The following is an 18,659-nucleotide window of genomic DNA, read 5'->3' on the forward strand; positions in this document are numbered from 1 at the left end:
CCGCTTTTTTCCCCCTGGGACTCTGAAAGTTCAACTTTTCTTAAGTCCTATCGTCCCAAAGGAACCGGCTAAAGCCTCCCTTTTAATTACTAGCCCTGTGACTTTCCTCTTCACCCAACAATCCCAGTAACTTGCTTTCCTCGCCGAAATAGCTTCGGGAGCGATTATTTTTTCTGGGGAGGGGAGCCTTTTCCTAAGCCCCTTCCCGAGCTCCCGCTTCCCTCCGCTTCCTGAAGCCAAAGGCAATAAGCGGGGGAGACCGGCGGCTCGTCGCCTCTGTCCCAGGGAGGCTTTTTGTTTGCTCCATTCTCCCTTTTTTTTTCCTTTTAATATTTATCCGGAGGAGGAAGAGTTCTTCGGAGGAAAACGGGACGTTCCCCTGAGCACCCCCTCGCCGGGTTTAGGAGTTTCGCTCCTCTTCTGGCGGCAGCAGCAAGCCGGGAAGCTGAAGCAGCTCCGAGTTTGACTTCTCCCAAGACAACCTTTTGAAAACCCGAAAAGAGAGGACAAAAAAAAAAAGAGAGGAGAGGACTGGGAGGGAGGGGAAGAAAAAGGAAAGAAATTCAAGCACTTGAGGGAAGAAGCGGTGGCTAGAAGGAGGGAAAAGAGCAGAGACTCTGCAAGAAGGAAGGAAGGAAGGAGGAGGAGAAGCAGCAGCATTTGCAGCTGGGCAGAAGCCGGGACCATGCAGTTCGCCGCCGGGCTTTGCTGAGAGGGGCAGCCCCGCACGCCGCGGCCAGACCCACTCTCTCGCTGCCGCAGACGCCCGCCCCGGCATCACCCCCCCGCCCCGTCCATATTTCTTTAAAAAAAAACAAACAGCGAAAGACAAACAGACTGAGATTTTATTTTTTTTTTCTCGTCCGTTTAATCCGCCCTTTTTTTTTTCTTTTTTTTTTCCGAGTGGCTTTTTTGCCCCTCATCCTCACCCCTCCACTTTTTCATTCACCCCTTTTTTCGCTATATAGATATTTTTTACAACCCCCACCCCCCACTACACGCCTCCTCCAGCGATCCCCCTACCGCTCCCCCCCAGCCCCCCCCGCCCCCCAATTCGCTAACTTGTGGCTGTTGTGATGCGTATTCCCGTAGATCCCAGCACCAGCCGGAGGTTCAGCCCCCCCTCCAGCAGCCTGCAGCCCGGCAAGATGAGCGAAGTCAGCCCGGTCGTAGTAGCCCAGCAGCAGCAGCAGCAGCAACAGCAGCAAGAAGCGGCGGCCGCCGTGCCCAGGCTGCGCCCCCACGATAACCGCACCATGGTGGAGATCATCGCTGACCACCCCGCCGAGCTGGTCCGCACCGACAGCCCCAACTTCCTCTGCTCCGTGCTGCCCTCGCACTGGCGCTGCAACAAGACCCTCCCGGTGGCATTCAAGGTGAGACACCCCCTCCCGCCGCCGCCGCTGGCCGGGGATGCCTCCCCCAGTGCCGCGCCGCGCTTCCTCCCGCGGAGCCGCCTCTGCCCTCGCCGGCCCGGAGGGGGGGCCTCCGTGCTCCCCCACCCCGGCCTGCAAGGGCTTTTGTGCCCCCCAAGACTGCAGGGCCACTCTGTCCCCCCAACCTGCAATGACTCCTGTGCCCCCCATCCTTCAGTGCCTCTCCGTGCACCCTTATCTGGTAGTGCCTTCTGTGACTCCCGGCCTGCAGAGACTTCTTTCCCCCTCCCCCTCCCCCCCAGTGCCGCCTGTGACCCCCTATCCTGCAATGCTTCCTGTGCTCCCGGGCCCGCAGGGGCCTCTGTGCCCCCCCCCCCCCCCCCCCCCCCCCAGTCTTCAGGGGCTTTTATTCCCCCCCAACCCGCAATGCCTCCCGTGCCCCTCCCGTCCTGCAATGTCTCTTGTGCACCCCCGGCCCACAGGGGCGTCTCTTTCTCCCCCCCAGCCCTCCTCGTCCTGCAGTGTCTCTTGTACCACCCGATCCTGCAATGCCTCGCTGTGATCCCCCCATCCTACAATGTCTCATATTACCCCCCCCCATCCTGTAATGTCTCCTATGCCTTCCCCCCCGCCCCAAAGGGACTTTTCTGTCCCCTCCATCCTGCAATGCTTCCCGTGCTCCCTCCGTCCTGCAGTGTCTCCAATGCCCCACCGGCCAGCAGGACTTTCTCTGCCCCCCAGTCCTGCAGTGCCCCCTGTACACACACCCCCCCACCACCCCCCCCAAAGTCCTAGAGCGGCTTCTCTGTCCCGTCCATGTCCTGCCGTGCCTCCACTGCCCCCCGCAGTAGCTTCTATGCCCTCTGTCCTGCAGTGCCTCCTGTGCACCCCCCGCAGTGCCTGCCGTACTCCCGCCCCAGCTGTTGCAGTGCCTCCCGTGCCTCCCCCCCAGCTATGCTTCCTGTGCTCCCCTCTGCCTGCTCTGCCCCCCTCACCCGTGCAGCGGCTCCAGTTCCGTGCACCCCTTGCGCTTTCCCTCCCACCCTGCCAGTTATCTCCATCCTGAATTCTGGAGCCCGTTAATCTCCATCACCACGGGGCAGTGCCAGCGAGGTCCCCCGCAGCGCTGGATACCCTGTGCCCCCCTCATAGCACCCTTGGGGACACACCGTTATCCCCACAGGCCCTCGCCTGTGCTTCCCATTGAAAAAAAAAAAACAGATAAATGCTACTTTCCCTCCCTGCGGAAGGGGGGATTCACCCATTGGCCGAAGCTCATTGTGAGGGTGCAAAGTGGGTGCTCCCCCTGAGAAACCCAATACCTCACTGTACCCCCTCCCCGGGGTGGGACGAGGGTTTTGGGGTGCTGGGGCTAAGGCTGCAGTTTGAAGGCCAGGCTGGGAGAGCAGGGGTGGTAGAAGGGGACCAGTGCTTTGCCACCTACCCCGGGGGCATCCCGGGCTGAAATGGAGCTGGGCAGAGCAGGTCGGGGCTCTTGGGAGGGCCGGGACCCCGTAACTTCTGGTGGACACACAGAAAGTGTCTGGCCAGGAGACACTCTCCTTGGCAGGGCTCTTGCGTTTCAATAATAAATACCACCCCGATCCGCACCAGGGATGCTGCTTTTAATTTTCTGTTTACATCCCCACGGCATGCTAAGGAGAGGAAGAGATCTTCCAAAAGAACTGTAGCAACAACAAGAACTGTGTGCTTTAAAGCAAGCCCTTGTCCTCCCCTAGCGATATTTGAAAGCTTTCACCTAGAGTTTGATATCCCGTTTTGGGAGGGTTAGGGAGAAGGTGATGTCCCCGGTGTCCCAGAGCACCTGGCCCAACAGTGGGGTGGCCCTGCAAGGGGTTCGTCGCTACCATACCCACTATGTGAGAAATAATGTGCCTGAAAATAGCTCAAAAGGTGGAAGAGTTAGGAAACAGCTTCACCCAGTGCATTCCCGGAACATCGCCTTGTTCTGATGTTTCCTGATCGCTAGCTGTGTTACCACAGCTGTTCAGCCATGAGAAATCATAGAATCTGTTAGATGAGTTAGTGTTGAAGTGGCTGGAGATAAAGATGCAGCTTTGCTTCCAAAACATTACAGGGGTGAGGATGAGAGTTGGCTAAAGCATAGCAGCTTGGAGAGTCAGGAGCCGCAGGAGGAACAAACCTTTTGCACGGGGCCTGCTTGTGTAGGTCATGGTGGTCGGGCTCAGTAGAAGTGGCAGGAAGATGGGTTGTGTCGTGTGTTCATGACTCAGTGTAGCACGCAAAGGCTCTCTAGGTATAGATCACGGTGACTGATTCAGAGGGGCTGTGGGGTAAGGAGGAGGAGATTTTGGAGGATGGTGATTATCATTTAATTGAACGTTAGATTAAGTTGGTACTACCGTTACTCTTTATAGAAGGGAGAGGAAGATCTTATGTTATTGCACTCATGTTGCAGTTTTCATTTGAAAGGTCTGAGTTTTCTCCTACCTTACAGCAATTCAAAAGATGTGGTCACAGTTCATTAGAATAAGGGAAAGATCTAAACTAAATATTAAGTTCATTAGAGCATTATTACAACAGGAATACTTACATGTGATAAAAGAATAGAAAAGTGATTAGTACATTCCCAAAGCTTTTTGTGTTCCTATATATACGTTTATATATGTCTTATGTTTAAGTCCTATAGGTGATGGCTCACAGGAAGGTGTAGATCTAACCCACTTACTGGTACATCAGGAGTGTACCTTGCCCCTGGCACTCTACGGCTGTGGGTGCATCTGTGTTTCCACAGATGCAATGCATACTTTTTACATGCCGAATTTGCTTGCTTCCTCATTTACTGGCAAATTAATTTGAAACGCAGTTGAATTAATTTTGACCATTTGAAAAAATAATTTAATTTTTCTAAATGTAACTTGAATTCTGCTGCCTGGTGCTTTTGCACCAAAGGAGCTGCATGAATCATACAGTGAAACACTTGACTGTGATAGAACAGAATGTGAATTATCCCTGGAAAGGAAAAAAAGACAGATTTGGGCTATAGAAATCTCAGCTAAACTGTAACTTGAAAGTAAAATAGCTCACAGACAGCACACTTTTTGAAGTTTTATTGGCAATAAATAATATGATGATGATGATGTTTTGAGTGGTGTGTTAAGTGTGTCATAATTCTTTCGCAGAGGTCTCTAGTTAAAAAGTACTCTGGATATAGCACTGTTTTAATTTAGAAAAACAGATATAAATCATATGCAGGAGAGGAAGTGTGTTATAAACAGTGCTGGTTTGATTATAATTTTTTAAAATAATGTTGGCTTAGTATTAGATTGGATTTTAAGTATTAATATTTACACGCACTGGGAAGGGAGTCCCTGTTGAGTGTACTAGTAAGATTGTTAATGCGGACTGGTTTTATGGAGAAGAGTAGTAGACTTGTACCTATCGATTTAGCTCTAACTATCTATTAATATTCCAACATAAAATAAATGGATATTGTGCACCCAGGACCAGACCATATTTGCGTCTTAATCTTAATAGCCAGCAATACTTTATTTGAGTTGTCAGGGTTTGCCCCTCTGTTTCTGTGTGTGCCTGGGAGTTTTTACTGAAAGTCATAAAGACCCAAATTGCCACGTTAGATGTGACATATGGCTTCTGTATGATGCGGAGGGTGGCAGAGTCTTGGTGGACCTAAAAGCAGGGTTTAAATAACGGACGTGAAGCCTAAAACCTCCCTCCAGTAGCACCACAGTAGTTAAGGGTCTGTCAGCATTTCCACTCCAAACCCCAATTTTCAGAGTTTATAACTCAGCTGTTTTAAATAGCTTCAAGCTGAAACCTGCTGTAGAAATTGCCAGCCCAGATGTATATTCTGAAACAAAAAGTAGTGCAAATCAGTTATTCTGTTTTAAGTTACAGAACATTAAAATATTTTTAATAGTATCAGATGCTCTTTTGGCAATCCCTGGAAAATGCATTCTCAATACATGTGATTTTACATTTGGGGCAGTTTGAATTCAGCATTTCACAGGAAAATTGTTGAAGTGATAGATATCAGTGCTTGAGAGGAATTATTTAGCATGTGTACTATTTTTTTTCCGAAACAAGCATTTTACTTGGCAGAAGAACTTAGTACCTGCTATTGTATAGTAGTTTTGCTTCGTGCTGATAACTTCCTTCTTTAGGGTACATACTTTGGCCAGTTCAAATCCCACTGGACCGAAACTGGGCAAACAGGTTGCCTAACCAGACGAGAATTGTGTTATGCAAAAAAAAAATACATAGTTATTTTCAACTTGTAAGAATCAGTTTGCATGTATTTTGTGGCTTCATCTGACTTTGGGTACCTTTTTGAGCTTTAGTTGCAAAAAGAAAAACAAATTTGAGCTTTAATCACCAAAATGGGAAGGTAGTTTAATGTGGAAAATTAAGATTTTGAAATAATAGAGATATTGATGTTTGAAGAATAGGTCAGGGATGGTCACTGTTGGCTGCTTTTAATCCTTAGGTTTTTGCGCACTCATTAATTTCACGGTGCACTTGCAGTCCTCTTTCGAAGAGTATGTAAATAATTCTGGATTGATACATGGTAGAAAATCACCAAATCAAGCTTTTTGCCAACAGTCTTCGAGTATGTAAAGTTACTTTTTAAAGTTCTTAAAATTATGGTATTTCTGCAGGTTTCAAACTTGGTTTGCAAAGCTTTTTTTCTCACCAGTGCTGTTATGTATGTGTGCAAGTCTTTCATGGCAAAAAAAGTACTAAATGATTAAAAAGACAAGAATTTTGCTACTCCATGTAATAGGGGTGCTTCCCATGTAATAGGACTTTATTAGGTAAAGTTTTTATTTTCCCTTCTGATTTCAGTTTGTCTTTTCCTTCGGTCTTCTCATAATGAGAAGAATGGTGATATTGCATCGTACGGCATCCAAAAGCCAGTGCAGCTCAATAGTGTTGCAGTCCTCGGTTAGGTGCACCCAGCCTGGTGACTCTGGCAGTGGCATGTGCAGCTTTAGGCTGATATCTAAGCTAACAAATTGAACTGATATCATTGAGTGGAAAGGGTAGGGAAGAAAGCCCTGGAAAGTAACAGAGGACAGGGGTGCCTGTTAAGAGGTATTGTTCCCCCCTGCCCAGGTGTTGCAAGCTGAACCGATGTTGGGGAGACCGGGCTGAGATGGAGATGCAATGCTGCTGCTGCCTGCTCAATGCCCTGGTTACCTAGAGAGAAAGAGGTGAGCTGAGGCTGCAGTCGTTCTGCTCCCTCTTCCGAGGCCCCTGGCAGGCTCACACTTCCTCCTGTGCTCTTGGCTTCTTTACATTTCTGAAGTTAATGTGATTTTTTTTTACTTTTTTTTTGGTTCATGAGATATAAAAAACACAGGTTGCAGCTCCCTGGGATGCCAGCATGCATGGCAGCACTGTCCAGGGGGAACGTGGTCTATTGCACACTGAGAGTATTCTATAAATAGTCTGAAGCCCCATGCTTTTGCGTTTAAGCCCATACCCATTTATTAAAGGTTAGAGTCAGCTCTATCTAATCTGTCCAGCAGATTATTATTTGATTGTTATTTATTATTCCTTACACCTCGCTTTGAAGCTGTCATACCTGGTTCCTGTCAGACCCAAGGGAGTGAGTTAGTGGGACCTCAGATCTTATCTACAATGGTGGTTCCTGTGTTTTTATGTTCAGGGATGTTCATGTCACTTTAGAATAAAATCTTTGCTTGGTAGATGAGGACTTCACAGTAGTTTTTGGCAAAACTCAATTTCCACTTTTGGGTGGCAGTATGTGGTGTTTCATGGAAAAACAGAAAAGCACCACGGTAGATCTTTTTTATACAGTATTTTAGCTTTGCTTTCTTCTTTTCAGTATTTCTTTTAAAGAAGATGAGCTATGATTTTTAGTAATATAGTGTATTTTAAATATTTTCAGATTTTGTATGCCCTTGTAATTAGTTTTCATTGTCTTAGAGAAACACTGTACAGTGCACTGGGCTACTCTCCCTATATATTCAGAACTCCTTATTCTTTCCACTTAATTAATATTACAGTGCAACCTGCAATTATTAGTTTCAGTCAGGATCATTTATGAGAAAGACATTTCAAGCAAGGCTTAGGGTAAAATATAATGTGCATTTCAGGCAACAAAATAAATTACTCCAGATAATATAAAAAGTCATATCTGGCCATGTAAACTGGTAGAAACTGCAAGACTTCATGTCTCAAGATAATATTTTTTCGAAGTTCAATCTCAGCCATGCAATATTTCTGAATCTCTTCTTGTTGCAAATGTATTTCCAGGATCAGTATTAGCTAACTGGGCAAAAGGAAATAATTTTCTTGGTACTACTTTGTGACTTCTTTGCCCCATGTGAAGAATTGTGTACAAATTTCTTCATAGTAACTTAGTGTTCCCATTTATTTTAACTTTTAAAAAGTCAAAGTGCAGTAACATTATAGGTATCCCTGTGTTTTCAGATCAGAAAACAGTAGCAGTCTGCTCTGTGGCATTTATTAATCAGATGTTAGAGTGGCTACAGAACCACTGAAGCATGAAAGTGAGACTCTCAGCTAGCTGAAACATAAAGGAGAAATACTTTGATATCTTCTGTTCACCCATCCTGGAATTTGACGGAGGAATCAGCACTAACCACATGTGACTCTTGCGAGTGCTATGAAAATTTACATGCCTGCAAGGAAATACAGCCTTTGTTTTATATTGCATCTGAAGAGTTTGAATTCCAGCCATCACGTCCTCCATCACAGCAACATGCTCGGTGGAGAGCTTTGTCTGCTGATGCCCCTGGTGCCATTCCTGGGATGGGTGGATGGAGGTTTCTCTCCAGCTTGAAGTCTCAGGAGCTCCAGGGTCAGGGTGATGGTGCAACCAGGAGAGAATAGAACCGAATCTGAGTGATAAGGCTGCTAGTAGCAATTACTGACTTTCCATTTCAGATGCATTCCCGCGTATAATTTATGGATACAAGCCATGCCTCATGTTTTCTCGCTGCTCACTGGTTGCTAAGAACAAAGTTGGCCTTCAGGAAGCATTAAACCATACACTCTACATAAGGATGTTGAGTGTTTCTGAAGAAATGTAACAAAGAAGAAATTCCCCATTAGGCTATGAGAAAGGGAGACAATACAAGATGTCTCTGTCTTTGATGTGGCACTTTGTTCTGTGTTCAGCTAATACATGACTCTTCACCACAGTGAGCTGGAGAAGCTGCCACAGAGCTTCGTAATGAGCATGGCAGCCTGCAAAGCTGGGATGGAGACACGTGTTTTCAAAGCGTTGCTTCACAAGTTGTGGTTGTCTTCCCATTTTAACAGGTGGTGGCCTTAGGAGAAGTGCCTGATGGGACAGTGGTCACTGTCATGGCTGGCAACGATGAGAACTACTCTGCAGAGCTGCGAAATGCTTCTGCCGTGATGAAGAACCAGGTGGCCAGATTTAATGACTTACGATTTGTGGGCAGAAGTGGAAGAGGTAGGCCACTGCATTCTCTGTGTCCATCGTGAAGTAAAACCAATGTCTAGACACCACACTTACTTTGCAATGAAATAGGGAGTAGTCCCTAAATACATCGGTGTTTCCCTTTCCTTTGGAGGGATGAATGCTTGTTTTATTTACAAATTTAATCATTTTTGCAACTCAAGCAAGTTGAGTTTTCCCTAAGTTTTTCTTACTCCTCACGTCTCTGCATGTGTTTATCAGATGCAGGTTTTAAGTACCTGCCTCCCTATTTTAATGCCACAGCATAGGTAGACAGAAGTAGGGTTATTTGTGATCTGGGTTATGTGGAGTTAGAGAGTGTATCTCAGGACATGGAAGTGAGAGATGGAGAATTCCCTTTAGCAGTAGAGCTGCTTCTGAAGTTGTAGAAGAGTTATAATTAAAGAAATTTTGCATATCACATGTGCTATAGGTTATATTCTTTAAGGGCTTACATCTTTAAAAGCTTACAGCTATTGGTGGAAAGCTTTCTAGTGACTTCCCTGCCCTTTAAAATCATACTGCATGTGACTTGCAAAAGTAAGTTCTACTTTTCTTGTTAGTAAACTGCTTGACTTTTTATAAATTGCTGGTAAGGTTGGGCTTGAACTAAATTTCACCTTTACTTTAAATGACAGGGTAGCTAACATTTTTTTTTTTTTCTGAAGAGGTAGAGTGCTATCATTGTCTTCCAGCTGTTTAGGAGCTTCCTATAATCTGGAAACTGCCCTGCACTCATGGAAATCCTTTGTAATCATTGCAGGTTTGCAAGAATTCCTTTTAAGAGTCTTGCGGCTGCTTTCAAATTTCAGGTAGTGATTGAAAGGGCAGCTTGAGGGAAGCTGGCACTTCAATTTTTGCTGCAGGAATCTTCAGAGGGGTTTGTTCTATCAGTCATTGATTCAACAACATAATTTTTCGTTTATATATATGAAATTATTATTCAGGTTTTGCTGGTTTGGGGGTTTTTTGTTTGGTTTTTTGCTGCTTTTGTTTTGTTGTTTTTTTTTTTTAACTAGCCCTGCATAGGGCAAAACAAAGCAATAAAAAGCAAATAGTTGTGCTAGAAAATCAGCAGTAAAACTAATTTTGCAGTAATATTCTTTAGAAAGCGGTTGCAATTCATCATAAGGAAGAAAAGAGTATTTATCCAAAAAAAGCCCAAACACAGGACAGAGGCCTAGATAGTCTAAATCAGTCAGCACGCTTTTACAAGTGCTTTCTGAAAGTAAGACCATAAGCATGGTTCACAGTGGCTATTTTTTTATTTTAGTGACCTGGCCAACAATTCTCTTTATCATTTTACAACTTAAAAAGTACTGATAATAAAGAATAACTTGAAAGACAGAATACTGCTGCATCAGTAATGCAATATAAATATGGAGTTCAGTGCCTTTGGGATAAGGTGTTACATACCTCTTCCATTTGTCTTACTTTCTTTGAAAAAAACAGTCTGCTTTGTTTTTTCTGCTGATGGATTAGGTTTGAAAGTTTTCTGGCTCCATCACTGCTGCCACCTTACAGTAAAAGTTCAGTAGTGTATCAGTCTTTCAGTAGTGCTGAAAAAGAACTGAAAAGTGATGTACTGCTACCTCTGGTCCGTGAATTTCATTTGAAACCTATGATATATACTTCTTACTAAAGCATAGGAAATGAAATTGAGGGCCTAAAGCCTCAGTAGATATGGCTACAGACACACATAAGCACAAATCTCCTAAAATTTGTTTCCAGTACTTTAATTTATATTTGTATCTAGCAGACTTGGAATAGACTTTTTCTCTGATCAATCTGGGTAGAATCTATGGAAAAGTGATAGTGTACTTTTCAAACCCTCAACGTATTTATTTAAGAGACTTCAAAGACAAACAAAGGGTGTGCACTGTTTTACTATATTGGCTTTCTGAGTTTTGGCTAGTTTCCCAAATAGCAATTTTTATATTAAAAAAAAAAAGAAAAAAAAAGGAAAAAAAAAGAAGGAAGAAAAAAGACAGACTTAACTGCTTGCAGACTTTTCACGCATGGAAGATGAAGAAAGCTTCTTTTGATGAAGTGTAATTATGTCCAAACAGAGCTGACCCCCTCCCCCTATATTTCTTATGATCTTAACGGAAGAAAGTAGGGCTTTTCCTTTGAAGCAGTCGGGACTCAGTGGAGGATCTGAAATGCTGCATTCTGCTGCCAGAGGCAGGATGGAGAAATTGGTCCAGACTTGTCTTCCAGACTTAGAACAGAGAGGGGGAGAGAGGGAGAGGGAGCGAAGGAGAAAGAGTTATCATTAATGATAGACTTTTAGAACCCTGCTTAAAATATCAGGAAAAGAAAGCAGTAGTTACAAAGAGAAGTGAGAAAGCTCCTTGCGTAGACAAATATCAGTAGATGCAGGTCTTGAAGTAGAACAGGAAAAATCAAGTAATAAAGAGATGACTTTTCGGTAGCAAGAAACTAATCCACACCTGTTCCTGACTTTAGATTTACATCTTTCTAAACAACTTGGTCTTTGATCTCTGTATCTCTAAATTTGATTGTGGAGTCTGAATCATCAACTTACCACTTCACCTCCTCTCCCACGTTTTTTTCTTGCTTCCCATGGCTCAATAGAGAAACTTGATTTTTATACATATTAATGTTGCTTGCCTGACAGAAGCTTCACGTTTTCATTTGCGTAATTTCTCTTAAACACCTTTTCTGGATTCATGAGACTAAGTAACTGGGGCACTTTATGTGAATGCAGAAGTTGTTTGTATGTGGTTTTCAGGCGGTAGCTCACTTTTACAAGCCTGATCCACAGCACAGAGAAGAAAGAATTCCTGTCTTCAATAAGCAAAGGATCATAACCTTAATTTTGTTGTGTCCTGATACTTTAATCACATTAGCATCTAACTGAAAAAATGTGCAAAGCACACAAGCTGCCGAGTCTCCTTTCAAGCTAATTTCTGGGGTTTGCCTTGTGCTTCAGCATGTGTCCATCTTGTCTTCCTCTGTGTCAGCTCAGCTCACATGTGTGAATAACAAAGAATGCACAGTTTAGACACACTGAAGCAATAGTGCCAGATGACTGCTTGGCCTGGGAATTTCATAAAAGAGAACTACAATTAGTCTTTAGCCTCTGAAAATGGATAGTTGAAATGACCAAGGGCAATAAAGAAAGGTGATAAAAAGTGCATTAAAGGATTTTGTAGCTGAGGAGGGAGATCTGTGAAATATCAGTGGAAGGCATAAGCATGACTGAAAGAGGGGACCCTAAAAATTTATTTTACTCATAATCCTGTAATATGTAAATCATCTCTTGAAAGTTCTGGGAGCTCAGTGTGCTTGCTGGGCCACAGAACGCCCTGTGATGAAGTGATGTATCAGTTACTGAGTGCAAGGGGGCTTCATCAGTGTTACTGCATCAATGCTTCAGTTCAGTAGAATACCAGTTAGAGAACAAACCCTTTTCTCTTTTAAATTAAGATGTTTACTTATTCAGCTTAGGCTGGCAGAGAGATGACAGTTTAAGAATGCTCACAGGCGAGGTTGAAACATAGCTCTTTATATTGAGGAATGCATCTTTTTCTGGCTACTGTACTGTTGGGATATATATAGTCTAGAAGATCTTGCAGTGCTTTTCTGTAGAATGATTTTATAGGCATAATATATTTTGTTGGGTCAATTTCTAGTCATGACAGACTTTTATAGTGATTTGGTGTATAAACAGAACAGAAGCATTGGAAGGCCAAACTTTTCACTCAAAGGTATATGTAAAATCCCTTTAGTATCTTTGTTACCAATAATATTTTACTGATTTTATATGAGTAACTGTGATCTGAATGCCACAATCATACAGTTTAATAGTCAGAACTTTTTGACATGGTAAGCTGGTGCCAAAGGAGGCTTTAAACCTGTCCCTGTCAGATTATATACGTCCAAGCAATAGGCTGAATTCGTACTTGGAGAGGGATATAAGGCATGGACCTTTGTCAGCCCTAATCAAGCAGGCATGAAGGTACTATGTGCTTCAGCAGGGCTGCTGCTCGGTGTCTAAACGCTGCCTATGCACACTGATGCTGGGGACAGCAGATGGGTAGGACGGGACAAAAACTGGATGTCTTCCATACACCTAAAATCTCCATGAGATTTTTGAGGATCACTCTCAAAAGACCTAAAAAATTGAGAATTCTCAATGAAACCAGGGAAAGCCACCTTCAGCTGCTTGTCTTCACTGTGATAGAATTCAGCCTCCTGCAATTTTTGTACCTTTGCCAGGGTCCCAACCTTCCCTCTATCCTGCATCTGTTGGAGAGGTGGGCACAGCAGGAGCACAGCCACACCTGGAAAATCATTTTACTCTAAATGACAGTTATATTTCCTTAAAAAAAAAAGTCATGTCACATTCTAGTTTGTGAAAAATATAGCCAAGACAGCTTGAATTTGCACTCCTGATAATAAATGATGCATGTCTCAGGCAGGTTTGGGGAATATATGACTTGGACCAGAAAGAAAGACCAATTACTAGATTTGACAGCCAAAGCTCTGTTCTGTATTATGCCTTATATATAAGCTGTTCTATATTAAGCTCAAAAAAAAATGCATTAAGTTTGTGCTGTTACATATCATTGAAGATTTGTGTCTTGATTGAATGCCTTCAGAGTTCAGCAAGAGGAAAAGCCCTAGCAACAAAAATGCACGTATGCACACAGGGAGTAGGAGGGGTGTGGGGGGGGAGAGTTTTAAGTGTCTGGTAAAGTAGCAACTTAAATGAGCATGAAGGCCGAAGTTTGCTGACTGTTTTATTGAGTCACTGTTGTACGCCCACCTTTTCCTGTCTTGAAACAGTTTTCAGTTTTGACTATCTGACGTGACTAACCGTTGCATATCTAACAGATTACAACTGTCAGTGAGTCTCCCAAACGGGGGCCAGCACTGTGTGAGAATGTGCGATCAGACGCAGGCAGCTCCCTTCATTTATTTCTTGTTAACGTTTTCATTCAGCTAAAGGCTGTGGATGATCTTGTGAAACCTCTGTGTGAATTCAGACTTTGAAAGATAAATAAATAAATGGAAACTGACGATAGCAATGTACGTGCACAGAGCAGTTTCTCACCCTCACAGGAAAACTGGGGGTTTTCTCAGTATTTCATTGATGAAATATATGTAGGGAAAACAAAAAAGTGTGTTCCAGTAATAATGATATCACCATATTACCCCTGGCATATGAAGGACAGGAGACACTGATTCCCTGTTAAAATGACTCCCAGGAGGAAAATACATTCTTTCCTCATCTTATTGTAGTAAAGTCAAACAAATGAAATGATAAAACTGTGTGAAGTAAATAACATGTGGCCACATTCTGCTCTCTGTCACACAGCTGCAAAACTGGAGTAAATTTTTAAATCATCTGACTTGCTTTGGACTTACACCACTTTCAATACAGCAAAGAATTTGTCTTGTCCTCAGCAGTGAATCACTTTTGTTCTGTCATTGTATGATGACCCATTATTAAATAAGAAACATTTAGATTGTCAACACATGGACATATTCTTGACATAGAGTAAAACTGAAGGGGAAGAAAACTCCTATGGTCAGTTATGTTTTTAATTTTCACGATTGCGGTAATGACAGGGAATAATTTTAAACATCTCTGATTCTTTACTGAACATGCATGTGACTGTTTTCATGTTGTAATCACTCATTCCTTGTTGTTTCTTTTCCCTTTGTAGGGAAGAGCTTTACTTTGACAATAACTGTCCTGACAAATCCCCCCCAAGTCGCTACATACCACAGAGCTATAAAGGTTACAGTGGATGGGCCAAGAGAGCCAAGAAGTGAGTATTATATTCTTATTTTTGCACTTACATCTGCTTAATTTTGTTTACCAGAGACCTGTAAATGAAATATATGTCTTTGTCAAACACTGGTTCTTGCTCAGCAAAATATGTAAGCACATGCTTAATTTGGAGTGTATTGGACCACACACATACTTGCCCTAAACACACACTTAAGTTCTTGGATGAATTTGGGCAATCACAAACCTGATTCTCATTCACATCAAGGTCTTGATACACTATCTGCCAGTGTAAATGAGAACTAAACCCACTGTATTTATATATGATCTGATTTAGGCATAGTAGACGCAATCCTGAAGCCTGATGAATTCCCTAAACTCTTGTGAGCGTCCAGCTGAAGATGTTTAGAACAAAATAGGAGACTCATATTTTAGGATCAGTCCTAGCACAGAGAGAACATATATAATATAGTGCCTTTTTGTTTGCCCTTAAATTCTTTTGCCATCAGATAATTATGCACCTGGTTAATCTCATCATACCTGAAATTGGTTTTCAGCTATGGACTCATCATAGACCCCTGGGGGTCTAAGAGAGATAAAAAAAGCATATCAACAGCATGGTCTTTGTTTCTTACTTGCGCACAGAAAGTATGTTTTATTTAAACAGAGGCCAGCAGATTTTCACTCGGCATGTTTATCTCATAGCAGTACACCTTCCTAACTTACTAAGAATCTATTTGCAGTGTTCACTGGCTATATTTTTATGACAGTTGTGTTTTGTCATGTTGTAGCAGTTTTATGGGTAGCACTTTTAGGTATAGTCAAGTCTGGTTAATACATGGCATTTTATACGGCTTTCTGTCTAGCACTCTTAGCTGGTAGCCAATTTCACATTGTATGGGTATCACTGATGAGCCAGTGCTGGATTTTTTTGTTAATCTAAAGGACTTCTATTAATCTAAAGACTCTTTCTAAATTGATTGGATTAACTAGATATAGCTGTATTTAAATTACATTTAGAGATTAAGAATCATTTGATGAATAACCGCATTAAAAAGATCTCTATAATGGAAGCATCTCAAGTAATTATTTTGCCTTTGATCTGCACATACAAATAAGACCTTTAAGGAGCTTTCCTGGAGTTTTGTTTACCACAAAGGCAGAAGTGGAAAAACATAGATAGAATTCATGCAGTTAAGCGTTTCTCGTGCTAATACACGCTATGGTGTCACCTCCTCTTGCACTTACAGATCGGAACTGAAATGCTTTCTATAACAACTGCCCAGCCTGTAGAGTTTCACCTCAAATAATGGATAAGAAAAAGCAAGTAGCTATGGATAAATTTCATTATGTAGATACTTATATTGCTACCTGCTTACAGCTCAAGTGTCCGTCTGTCACAGCGAGGGGATTTTTGTTCTGACTTCTCTCCTGAGCTTATCCAGTTCCCATTTTTAATTTTCACTTGCACCTGGTGCTCTATGTAGCTTACTTGGAGACCCTGGGCAAACTGTTTTCATAGAGTAAAAACCAGGGAGAAAGTTACGTATCATTTAGCCATTCCCATGTGGAGGCTTCTTCCATGTATATATTGAGGCAACTGCAAAAGAGGAAATCTCCCAGCAGAGGACACAACCACTGTGGAAGAGCAGAATGGTCTGAAAAGGATGCAGAGAACAGCTTGGACTACCCTGTGTAGCACAGAAAGGGAACCTGCTTGCATTAGGACTGACTATTTTGGTGGCCAGTGGACTAAAAGTGAGGCTGTGTTCATACAACTTAATAAGATTTTCAAGTTTTGCTGGAGTTCTCTAGTTTAGACCTGAAAGGCCTGTACATGATGCCTGTTATTCTCAATTAATAGCTTTCTCAGGGAATAGTGAAGCTGTGCTCTAGGGTCAGTTTGGTTTTGCAAGTTCTGTTACTGCCATCTAATACTTTCAAGGCTATGGCACTTCCAGAATGACTAGTTATTAGGGTTGAATTTTCAGGAAAGAGCAGCTCCAGTGAGCTGTGAGAGTTCTGCTGAAGTTCTGCTTCCTTCTGAGAGCCCCTGCACTCCTGTAGATTTATTACCGTTTGGTAGTAATCATTCAAGAAGTGTTTCTGGCATTTGCATTGCATAAGGAAAATCAGGTGGATGGGGGCAATAAGGAATTAAATTCGGTGAGACGCTCTGATAGCTAATGTGTTTTTCTTAACAAATTATGTATCAGCAAATAGTGCCCCTCTCTGCCAGGATCTGTATTTCACTCGACATCTCAGGCATGTTATCCTAGTTTTCCTCTCTCTGGCAGCTCAACCAGAGCTGTCACATCACAAACAACTTTTTTCTTAATATACACATCTGGCGTTGGCAGTTGGACCAACTTCATAAGAGCACATGATCATCATTCATTACAAGATTAAAAAGTACCCCATGGCATCATTGATGTTTTTTAACTTTGATCTTTTGCAGTTGTGATTCATCTCAGTTATAAGACTTCCCTTTAAAGGAGTACAACCAATGACTTATTAGAACCTTCGTTCTAAGTAGCGTAAACATAAAATTATGCACATCTTTACAAAATGTCATTTACTTTGTTGCCAGCTTATCATTTAAAGACATGACATCATGCTTTAGATTGTGAATTTGTAAGGCAAGGCACTCTGACCTTCTGTTGGCAAGTTAACTTGAGTGAACGAATGCTTCATGCTTTCCAGCAGCAGCAGGAGCAGCAGCAGTACCATGACAGATATAATCATTTAGAGCCTGACTTCAAGAGTGCTGAACAGTCATGGCATGCAGAGACTCCAGTGCCATTTAGCTGTATTAAACATATGCTTGTAGAAGCTCACTGTCCTGTCTCTCTGTTACTATTGTCAAAGTTTTTAATAGAAACAGTGACAACAGGTTGTCCTGTTAGGAAAACCTGCCCATTTCTATATGAGAAAAGATCTTCTGTTGATTTTTCCTTGGAAAAGAGATATTTGATTATCTGTTTCAGTCTATGTAGATTGCCATCCAGGAACATCTGCTGAGTTGTACAGTCTTTGTGCTGGACTGAGATTGCACACTGCACTCTGAGTGATGGAGTCTAGAGGGGGGAGTCATTGGGAAATCCTGCAGGTTCTTTTCTCTCCTCATATACAGGATAAAACCTCTGCCATATGCAGGTCTTAGCCAGCAGAGCTGCCTTCCAGCTGGGAGAGCTGAAAGGAGTTTTATGGAGAAATAAGTTGGCATGAGGTCATAACTGACCAACAGATAGAAAGAGGTCACTGTAAAGGAACTCAAAGAGAAAAAAAAAAAACAACAGGACAATAAAACCAATAAACCCCCAAACCTCTAGCTGAGGCCCCCTTGGGTGCCTTTGCCTTACCTCGTTAAAAATAGGTAATGATTTGTCCTTCTATAGGAAGTAGGAGACATGTCCTCTCTTTTCTCTGCTTTTGGTAGAAATCCAATTAGGAGGGAAATCAGGAGGAAGGAGCAAGGAGAAAGTAGTTAAAAGTAGTTTCCAAAGCCACCAACCTCAATTTTCTCTATCAGTGTGAATGGAAAAGTGGTTCTGAGGTTTGAACTGAAGCATTTCAGTAGGGAGAAAACTGCTCTGCTTCATTCAGCTTCTGAATATTTCTCTGCCACTGCAGCTTGCAAGGTGCACACGTGATGAAAGGTATGAGCAAACATCACCTTTTTGTCTGTGCACGCTGCAGAAGCCAGCGAAAGCCAGCGAGAGGGGTTCTGCTCAGCCTCTCTATTAACCATTTGGCTGACCCGGCTTATAAAACGTAGATAAGTGAGTGAGATACTTGAGATTCCTCGACTTCAAACCATAACAATTTTTAGGAAGTTCTCCCGCTTTTCTGTCACAGGCGGAAGGTGGAGGGATAAGTCTGGGGTTAGTGGAATGTGCTTTGGAGTAGAACAGCTTTAAATCTTTCAGGTTTGGGGTTGGTTTGGTTTGGGGTTTTTTTTCAATTTTTTTTCTTTCTTTTTTTCTCTTTTTTTTTTTTTTTTTTGTTGACTGCCTGTCAGGAGCTGGGCTGGTGGCCA

At 42.8% G+C, this 18,659-nt stretch overlaps 1 protein-coding gene across 5 annotated transcripts in view; it reads left to right on the forward strand.

The window, feature by feature from the left end:
* Window positions 1-18,659, forward strand: part of RUNX2 (RUNX family transcription factor 2) — a 222,708-nt gene that overhangs the window by 61,573 nt on the left and 142,476 nt on the right. For 4 of the 5 annotated variants that reach the window (XM_034060738.1, XM_034060740.1, XM_034060741.1 and 1 more), the window contains exons 3-5: window positions 1,093-1,376; window positions 8,694-8,850; window positions 14,556-14,660. In XM_034060738.1, coding sequence (XP_033916629.1) covers window positions 1,093-1,376; window positions 8,694-8,850; window positions 14,556-14,660 — 546 coding nt within the window. Of the gene's footprint in view, window positions 1-1,053; window positions 1,377-8,693; window positions 8,851-14,555; window positions 14,661-18,659 lie in introns of those variants that run through there. The other variant, XM_034060739.1, reaches the window with a different exon arrangement.

Source organism: Melopsittacus undulatus, chromosome 3 (assembly GCF_012275295.1).
Source record: "Melopsittacus undulatus isolate bMelUnd1 chromosome 3, bMelUnd1.mat.Z, whole genome shotgun sequence".
Classification (NCBI taxonomy): domain Eukaryota; kingdom Metazoa; phylum Chordata; class Aves; order Psittaciformes; family Psittaculidae; genus Melopsittacus; species Melopsittacus undulatus.